The 10,000-nt window shown below is 42.5% G+C and overlaps 2 protein-coding genes across 2 annotated transcripts in view; one reads left to right on the forward strand and one right to left on the reverse strand.

The window, feature by feature from the left end:
- The window catches only part of LOC113802496 (phenoloxidase-activating factor 2), an 8,746-nt gene extending 8,520 nt beyond the window's left edge, over positions 1 to 226 (forward strand). The window contains exon 9 of the mRNA XM_027353100.2: positions 41 to 226. Within this exon, the coding sequence (XP_027208901.2) occupies positions 41 to 47 (7 nt within the window). The 3' untranslated portion in view covers positions 48 to 226. The remainder of the gene's footprint in view (positions 1 to 40) is intronic.
- Positions 227 to 748: 522 nt separating this feature from the next.
- LOC113802490 (phenoloxidase-activating factor 2) overlaps positions 749 to 10,000 on the reverse strand; it is a 12,851-nt gene continuing 3,599 nt past the window's right edge. The window contains exons 2-9 of the mRNA XM_027353093.2: positions 7,761 to 7,888; positions 6,664 to 6,797; positions 5,986 to 6,159; positions 5,544 to 5,668; positions 4,186 to 4,419; positions 3,762 to 3,963; positions 2,448 to 2,599; positions 749 to 1,280 (exon numbers count right to left, since the gene is read on the reverse strand). Of these exons, the coding sequence (XP_027208894.2) occupies positions 1,274 to 1,280; positions 2,448 to 2,599; positions 3,762 to 3,963; positions 4,186 to 4,419; positions 5,544 to 5,668; positions 5,986 to 6,159; positions 6,664 to 6,797; positions 7,761 to 7,888 (1,156 nt within the window). The 3' untranslated portion in view covers positions 749 to 1,273. The remainder of the gene's footprint in view (positions 1,281 to 2,447; positions 2,600 to 3,761; positions 3,964 to 4,185; positions 4,420 to 5,543; positions 5,669 to 5,985; positions 6,160 to 6,663; positions 6,798 to 7,760; positions 7,889 to 10,000) is intronic.

A 10,000-nucleotide genomic window follows, 5' to 3' on the forward strand; every position in this document is an offset into this window, starting at 1 on the left:
AAAAATGCCATGTTTGTTTACAAAATATTCCTCGCCTCAGGTTCTGATACACCGACGACAAACGAAGAGACTAGATGGGTGTTAAAAAGAAATTTAAGGCAAGAACTTTTCATACAAGGAAAGAGCATCCACTCTTATGGCCCCTGTGATATTATTACCTCCCTTCATACAAATCTGTATTATTATTATTATTTTGTATCATGGTGAAGTAAACTAGAAACATTGATTATTTCTTTTAAAATCCTTTCAAAAACACATAAATGTACACATAAATGTATCTAGAATACTTGTTTAGTGGCGGATCCACAGGGGAAGGTATGCAGCCTCCCCCCCCCCCCACTGACTCCCAAACACGGGATCAACAAGCCGCGCAATGTAAAATTTTCTACAGCAGACCCACCTTCGTCTCGGTGCAACACCATAGAAAACGGGAATTGTAGCTTTTTCCTCGCGGTTCCCTTGCGATCATCAACCAGCCGCTGAAACGACAGTCTACAGCGTGGTTAAGTCAAATAGCTTCGTGTAATAATTAAATAATGCATTGAACTGCCTCGAGTGTTTATTAAATATATGTCGAAAATGTTTTATAATAAAAGAAGAAACGAAAGACTATTTGCGTGCTTTTCCTTACCTCTTCAAATATAGACCCGAAAAAAAAGTAGAAATACATATATTGTTTATGCATTTCTCTTTCCGTTTATTTAGACAATTTATTCCCAAGGAAGGAAGGGCGAGAGAAAGATATGAATAATTCAGTACATCATTTATTGCACCATTATAGGTTAAAAACAAAAGGATAACATCACAGCAGCAGTAACAAATATCATTCGTCCGACCTATGGCTCTACTAGAGTATTATAATACCCCTGAAGTTTATGTAAATATTTTCACCCTTATCGACACCATAAAGAGGATAGCCAGAGGAGAAAATTGCTTTCTTTCCTCTCCTTTCGTTTTAAAAAAGTAACTCACACCCTGAGGAAATAAATATGACATTCCATCCGTCCCCATTAAGATGATTTTTCTATGAAAAAAGTACAAAATGTATTAGTGAAAATGAGGGCAAAATCACTGAATTCTTACTCGTAAAGAAATACGCACGTAGCCCTCGACTTTCCAGGTAAATTTGCATACGAGTGCGTAATCACTCATCAGGAATCACAACCATCGCTTTTGTTAATTATCATAATCATTATTTATATTTTTAGGGGTATGTACATATGAATAGAATGTTTCAGTAATTTTTGTAGGTTGGTCGTGTGGGCCCTTCCTTCTAAAATCTGTAAGCATAAAAAAATGGCTGTTAGTAATTCTTACAATATTCTTAGTGGATATTCATTTACTGTATATTATATGTAAAACTACAATATGCTGAATTATGGTAATTGGTGTTTAAGAATGGAAAAGAAAACCATAAAAAAACACATAGATCCTGTACTTCACATATCGAACCGGTAAACATACATTTTTTTTTTTACTACAGCAAACAAAAAAGGTAAAGAAAAACGCGACTTAATTCAGGTATTGATGAAACGAACATCTGTCAAGAAAGACCAAGTAGTCAGTATGCCCCATGTACTGCCCCCCCCTCCCCCCACCCCCAAATGTCTATCAAAAGTTTTGTTAAAATTGCGCGAGGCCTGACCCAATGAATATTCATTATACGGACACATATATACCGAAATACGTATCTATCAATCTAGACATCCACATCTGCCGGAGAGATAGAGAGATAAATGTATATCTGTGAATGTGCGTCCGTAAATATGAATATCCATTCGGCCGGGCGTCCCGCGATTTCAACAAACTGGTTCTATGTCATTCCACCAATCAATAAATATCCGACTGGTTCTGTCATTCCACCAATCAATCAATATCCGACTGGCTCTATGTCATTCCGTCAATCAATATCTGACTGGCTCTATGTCACTCCATCAATCAGTATCGACTGGCTCTATGTCACTCCATCAATCAGTATCGACTGGCTCTATGTCACTCCATCAATCAGTATCGACTGGCTCTATGTCACTCCATCAATCAGTATCGACTGGCTCTATGTCACTCCATCAATCAGTATCGACTGGCTCTATGTCACTCCATCAATCAGTATCGACTGGCTCTATGTCACTCCATCAATCAGTATCGACTGGCTCTATGTCACTCCATCAATCAGTATCGACTGGCTCTATGTCACTCCATCAATCAGTATCGACTGGCTCTATGTCACTCCATCAATCAGTATCGACTGGCTCTATGTCACTCCATCAATCAGTATCGACTGGCTCTATGTCACTCCATCAATCAGTATCGACTGGCTCTATGTCACTCCATCAATCAGTATCGACTGGCTCTATGTCACTCCATCAATCAGTATCGACTGGCTCTATGTCATCCCATCAATCAACAAATATCCGAACAAACCAACGAAATCCTCAGGGTCTCCTCACCTGACGTATTGCCTAATGAAGTCCATCATGTTGGGTATGTTGACGTAGACCCCCGGGACATTCCCCTGGGCGCAGCCGATGCCCCAGGCGACGAGGCCCACGACCGTCCACCCGCTCTGCGTGGGGCACACCAGGGGGGACCCGCCGTCGCCCTGTTGGGGGGGAGTAGGGGGTCAGGCGTGAGGAAGAGGGGAGGATTGGGGGTTTTAAGTGGGTATGAAGAAAAAACAAAGGGAAAAAGGCATGAGAAAGGAAGGAGGAGATGGAGGAACACAGAAGAAAAAAAGGGATTTCCAGGCACGAGAAAAAGAAAAAAAAAAAAAAAAGATTTTCAGGCACGAGTAAGAGGGAAGAAAAAAAAAGGATTTTCAGGCATAAGAACAGTAAGAACAAAGATTTTTTTTTTTCAGGCATAAGAAAAGTAAGAAAAAAGAAGAAAAAAAAGATTTTCAGGCATAAGAAAAGTAAGAAAAAAGAAGAAAAAAGAAAAAAAATAGGCACGAGTAAGAGGGAAGAGTTGGGAATTTTAGGCAGGGGTATGAAGCCCCCCCCCCCCCGAAAAAAAAGATTTTCAGGCATGAGTAAAATGAGGGGAGAAAGGACTGGGCACTTCATCTATGGCCATGAAACAAAACAGGAGGGCTTTCAGTAAGAGGTATGGGTATGAAGAAAATCAGGCATGGGTGAATGAGGAGAATGGGGATTTTAGCTATGGGTACGAAGCAAAATAGTAGATTTTAGACCATATGAAGAAAAAAAGAGGATTTAAAGGCATGAATAAGAGGGAAAGATAGCTTTTCTGAGTAAGAGGAAAAAGATTTTTAATCGTGAGGAAGAAGAAGGAGTAGAAGAAGAAGAAAAACGGGTTTAAAGTTATGAGCAAGAGGAGAAAACTTTAAGCCGTGACTTATAAAGAAAAAAAATGACCTAAAAGTTATGGGTATCAGAGGAACGAGAAGATTTTCGGTCACGAGTAAACAGTGTAGGAATAAATAGAGTAGGAAGGCTAAGGGATATTCGACTGTGACATAAATAACCTTGTTTAGGAAAAAAAAATCTTAGATTTAGAATTATAGAATAAGGGGACGTCACACTGCCAGTAGAATATGGAATGGTTTGTGAAGTGAAAGGGGTAGAGAAGAGGAGAAAGAAGAAAAAAGGAGAAGAACGAGGTGGAGGAGAAGGAAGAGAATAAGAAGAAAAAGAACGAGAAGAAGACGGAAAGGGAAGAGGAAAAGAATGGGGCAGTGTGAGGGAGGAGAAGTGGAAGAAAAAGGAGGATAAAAGAAGAATGAAGAACAGCAAAAGACTGACCGTGCAGGCGTCCTTCCCGGCGATTCCTCCGGCGCAGATGAAGGACTGCTGGTTGAGGGTGAAGGAGGGTCCGAGGCGCGTCTGCTGCAGGCTGGCTTGGCATCGGAAGGGGTCGACGACGGGGACGTCCACCTCCTTCAGGATCTCTTGGAAATTGCCGCCCGTCTGGAAGGCGTCCTTGCCCCAGCCGGTGACCCAGCACCTGCGAGAGCCAGGTCGCGTAAGGTTTGGTGGTCAAGAGAGGATTTTCACGCGTGCGGGAAAGACATTTCATTCTTCAAGCTTGTCTAGAGTAGACCAAAAATCTCCGGATTTAAACACGACAACCACGACTAACTAGACACAAAGTAAATAGATCAATAGCTAAAACACTAAACAAGCAAACAAAATCAAGAAAAAATAACACCCCCGTTCACCCACTCACGTCTGCCCGTGGAAGATCTGGCCGGGCGAAGGCAAGCACGCCGTCCCAATGTGCGGGTACTGATTCACGTTGACCGGCTGGGCGAGGTGCAGCAGAGCCACGTCGTTGAGGAGAGCCTGGTTGTCGAAGTTGGGGTGAATGATGATCCTGTCAACCGGGACTTCGAGGTGGGGGAAGTTGGGGTGGTCCTGGCGCTGGCGGACGTTGTGCTCGCCCAGGCGGACTTTGAGGCTCCTGGTGGGGGCGGGCGGAGGGGGGAGTGGGAATTAATGGTGGTGGTGCTGGCGATGAGGGCGGAGAGGAAGGAAGGAGGAGATGGAGGAACAGTGAGAGGGGATTATGGCTGTGGTGATGAGGGCGGAGAGGAAGGAAGGAGGAGGTGGAGGAACAGAGGGAGGGGATTATGGCTGTGGTGATGAGGGCGGAGAGGAAGGAAGGAGGAGGTGGAGGAACAGAGGGAGGAGAGGGGTGAACAGTGAACGTGAATTATGGCTGTAGAGATGATGGTGGAGAGGAAAGGAGGAGGAGATGGAAGAACAGGAGTGAGAGGGATGGGCAGTGAGAGTGGATTAGGGCTACGGCGGTGAGGGCGTAGTAGAAGGGAGACGGAAAAAGAGGGAGAGGAAAGGGATGAACAACGAGAGAGGACTAGGGTTGTGGTGATCATGGTGGAGAAGGAAGAAAGAGAAGGAAGAACAAGAAAGACAAGAATAGCTTATCGAGAAAAATAATCTGAAACTAAAGATCTAAATCCATGTTATAAAAATAACAGTAATTGCAATAATCATAAGTACAATCAGTGATAAAAAATAAATTGAATTCAAAGGGTAAAATACAGAACACAAACCTATCAACCATAGAACCAAATTAATACATGAAAAAAACGAGTGAACATACGTAAATAAATGAACAAATAAATATATAAGTAAATAAATGAACAAATAAATATATAAGTAAATAAATGAACAAATAAATATATAAGAAAATAAATGAACAAATACATATATAAGTAAGTAAATGAACAAATAAATATATAAGTAAATAAATGAACAAAAATATATAAATAAATGAACAAAAATATATAAATAAATGAACAAATAAATATATAAGTAAATAAATGAACAAATAAATATATAAGTAAATAAATGAACAAATAAATATATAAGGAAATAAATGAACAAATAAATATATAAGGAAATAAATGAACAAAAATTAAATAAATGAAATAAATATTTAATAAATAAATGAACAAATAAATATATAAGGAAATAAATGAACAAATAAATATATAAATAAATAAACGAACAAATAAAACGGGCAAGCACATAGAAACGAAATGACGAAAAACCCAAACCCACCTCTCGTTGTAAACCTTGTGAGCCGCGGTGAGGACCCAGTCGGGCGCCACGAGGACTCCGCCGCCCTTGTAGCCGTCGCCGAAGTCCAGGACGACCACCATCCAAGGGTACTCGCCGAAGGTGGCCTGGCGGAGGGTGAGAGGGTGAGAGCGGGCGGGCGGGTGCGAGGCAGAGAGAGAGTTAGGATGTGAGGTTGTGTGTGCGGGTGTGGGTCAGAACTAAGGGGGGGGGGGTCTCATAATTATATATCCAAGTGCCAAAAAGGACAGACAGGCAGACACACGCACACACACACACACACACACACACACACACACACACACACACACACACACACACACACACACACACACACACACACACACGCACGCACGCAAAACAGAGTGACTCCCTATTCCACACTCGCCACCACCAACCGAGCACAGCAGCGGCCCGACCTTACCTCAGCATACTGCGGCTGCCTGTACGGGATGGGGTTCTGGCCGCCGCAGCCCGACCGCTGAATGGGCACGGGCTGGGGCGCGACGGGCGGGGGACGGACGGGCCCCGCGGGTCTGACGCCAGGGGGGCAGCAGATCTTCTGACCCGGGATGCCGCACTCTCCGCCTGCTCCGGGCTGGAACGGCAAGGGAGACGGGAGATGAGATTAAAAAAGATAAAGGTGAGGTTGGTGAGAGATGAGATTAAAAGACTAAGGATTGTGATTTAAGGATCTGGAATTGATGATAATTACACTCGAAATCAAGAGATCAAGGATGCGTAAGAAATAGAATGATAAAAGGTGAGCAACACTAAAAGTATTAAAGCTACAAAGAATGAAAAAATAAAGGATTTCACTGAAGTAATATTTGTTTTTAGCATAAAAAAAATCCAGGGTGACCAAGGGTGACCTATTTTCATTCTTAAAAATAGCTGTTAAGACATCGTGCTGTAGCGTCACCCTCAAACCTCAAGATTCTTGAACATGGCGCCTCTAAGTGACATCCCTGCCGTCGTGCCCAAATCTCTTCCCATTTCACCCTCAAACAAGGCATCAAGCAGCCAAAACTATCAATCAAACCCCAGAAATATATCAATTAAGGCATCCTACATCTACCAAGACATCGCTCTATGGCCTCACCCTGTTCACGATCCTGACATCAAAGACTCCAGCGCCGGTCGTCGAGCCCGAACCGCCGTCGTAAGGGCAGCGCTGGTTCACGGGGAGGCAGATGCAGCCCTGGATCCCTCCGATCTGGTTGCCTGTCTGCTGCCCTGCGAGGGAGGGTTCAAAGGGGTTATCTAGATGATGATGATGGTGATTGTCATTATTTTTCAGAATTAGAAATATCATTGTTTCATTATTATCATTAATATTCTCGTCATTATGCTCATTATTATCGTTATCTTTACTATGATTACTATTACTATTATCATTTTTTATCATCATTATTATTATTATTATTATCATTATCATTATCGTTATTATTATTATTATTATCTTTTATGATTAAGATGATGATGATGATGATTATCATCGTCATTATTGTTATCATTATCATCTTTATTATCAAAGTCATTACTATTACAACTATTACTATTATTACTATTAGCATTATCATCGTCCTTATCATAATTATTATCATTATTATCATTAATATCAGTATCATTATCATCATTATCATTATCAGTATCTTTTACATAATGAAGAATTTCATTACGCTAAAGTTTACAAGTCGGAGTAAGATAAGCTAAAAGTTTTTTTGAAAGTTATTGCGTGCGAGTGAGAAATTGTGTACACATCAAATTTATTGACTGAAGAAATAGGATTCCCGCCGAACTATTGCGTTGGACTCTGTTGAAAGAGACTAAGAACTAAGGCAATTAAGAAAAAAGGAGGGTTTTCCAATCGTTACATCGGATTGTGCTGAAATCTATTGGGAAATTTGGTCAGAAAATATCCTTTCATTGCTTTTTTTTTTACTTTGTTCATTTTCGAGGAAGAGGAGGAGGAATGGCAGAGGGAGAGGAGGGAGAGGGAGAGGAGGGAAGGAGGGAGGGAGAGGGAGAGGAGGGAAGGAGGGGGAGAGAGAGAAAGAAAGAGAGAGAGAGAGAGGGAAAGGGAGAGAGAGAGAGAGAGAGAGAGAGAGAGAGAGAGAGAGAGAGAGAGAGAGAGAGAGAGAGAGAGCGAGCAAGTGTGCCCCCCCCCAACCCGTCATGCAGAGGAGCAAAACTCACCTGTCTGGCCACCTGGAACGGGTTGCACGCCCAGCTGCGACGCCACGAGACCCAGCCTTACGTTCTGGTTGTTCTGGCCGCCCACCAAGACGGACACGACGGCCACGGTTAACGCACACGCCCACGCCCTGCAATTGCACCTGGTCATTCACGTGGAAGGTTCACTCTTCTTCCCTAACTCACACTCGTAGCTCAAGACGGGATTAAAATTATGGTTATTCGTGTACAGGAACACCCAGAAGAATAGATGGATAGATAGCTAGATGGATAAACAAATAGACACATATGTGCGACAGCGGTTAGGACGGGCATTCAATCAGGCAAGGGTTGCTCTGCCAGACTCAGACGATGAACTGAGAGAAGCTTAAGTCCTGCAGTGTGAGTGAATGGCAGTTGGAAGAAAAGAAAAGAAAGAAAGCAAGAAAGAAGAAAGAAAAAATAACATATATATATATATATATATATATATATATATTATATATATATACATATATATATATATATATTATATATACACACACATATATATATACATATTATATATACACACACATATATATATATATATATATATATATATATATATATATATATATATATTATACACAGACACACACACACACACACACACACACACACACACACACACACACACACATATATATATATATATATATATATATGTGTGTGTGTGTGTGTGTGTGTGTGTGTGTGTGTGTGTGTGTGTGTGTGTGTGTGTGTGTGTATGTGTGTGTGTGTGTGTGTGTGTTTGTGTGTGTAGAGAGAGAGAGATAGGGAGAGAGAGAGAGAGAGAGAGAGATGAAACAGTTAGACTGATAGAAAGGTAGTATAAATGCAGTTACAGATAGATTGATAAAAAAGGAATATACTTTGTCGGCCACATTCCTTAACGTATCGCGTTGCATGATGTGCGAAAAATAGATAATCTCCCAGCATTGCTCAGATGGAGTTTGTATTCATTTATCAATTTGTATTTCTCTCCATATCCACTGCTTATGAATTCCTTGCGATCAAAATACATCGTTCTAGACGGAAAACAGGATACATTGAAGAAAGGGATAGCACAGCCATAACAGAATTTGCGTAACTTATGCAGCGTCGGTGTTACATAAAGGAAGGTTTCGGGTACTTCCAGGTGTTCTGATATCGCTTGCTTTTGCTGTTGTTTTTCACCACTACCAGGTATTTAGACTAAATCGACTGTAAATACGTTTTATCATCCTTCGAGCTACCAGTCTTGTACAGGATTTAGACCCTTAACGATAACAGCAGCCGGTTGTTTACGCTCACTCAAGGTTATTGCCCTTTTAGCCTCAGGCCAACAGACTGGGTTAACGCGCAGACCTTCTCATGTTTGTTTCTTTCTTTTAGCTGATCCTTTAAAACATTTGGCGCGAAACCGATCGCCAGAAGGGAATTGGATCACTTCCCGAAGGAGTTGAAATCTCCCGGAACTTGATCCGAAGTGATGATGTGAATGCTTAACGAGGAAGCGAGTGTGGGTCAAGAAAGCTGGATGTGCTGTGTTGACCGTGGGTTGCATGCGCCAGACTGCGCTTCGAGTGACGAGAATCTGTGATGTTTATTGGTGATTTGGTGCTTCGTTGATTCTGTATTATCGGGGAAGGAGGAAGTGGTAATGGCGGTGGTGATGAGTGTGGTTTTGTTTTTGTTGGTGGTGGTGGCGGTGATGATGGTAGTGGTGGTGGTGGTGGTGGTGATGATGATGATGATGATGATGATGATGATGATGATGATGATGATAATGATGGTGGTGGTGATGGTGGTGGTAGGCGGGGTGAGTGAATGAGGGGTTACGATGATGCTGATGATGGTGATAGTGAGACTGATGTTCGTCGTGGTGATGGCGACGGTGGCATGACAATGACGATGATGGTGATGGCGATGACAAGCTTGACAAGTCATAATTTTAAAAATCAGATGTCATGCGCAACGGAGGAGTGTCCTGGCGTCTCGCAACTGACTGCTCGCGAGTGACTTACTCCACCACGAGGCGTAGCGCAGAACCACGCCACACGCGCAATCACCTTGCACCCGGCGGTTCTACGTTCCTGGCCGGTGGATTCAGGATTAGGAAGATTTTGGTCAGGGTGCGTTCAGCTGATCGCACCAGCTCTAAGAGGAGAAAGACTGGTGTGGCTGGTAAGACGTTTTAGCAGCGGGGTGAGGGGTAGGGGTGGGGGTGGGGGGGTCCGAAC

Source organism: Penaeus vannamei, chromosome 23, assembly GCF_042767895.1.
Source record: "Penaeus vannamei isolate JL-2024 chromosome 23, ASM4276789v1, whole genome shotgun sequence".
NCBI classification, from domain to species: domain Eukaryota; kingdom Metazoa; phylum Arthropoda; class Malacostraca; order Decapoda; family Penaeidae; genus Penaeus; species Penaeus vannamei.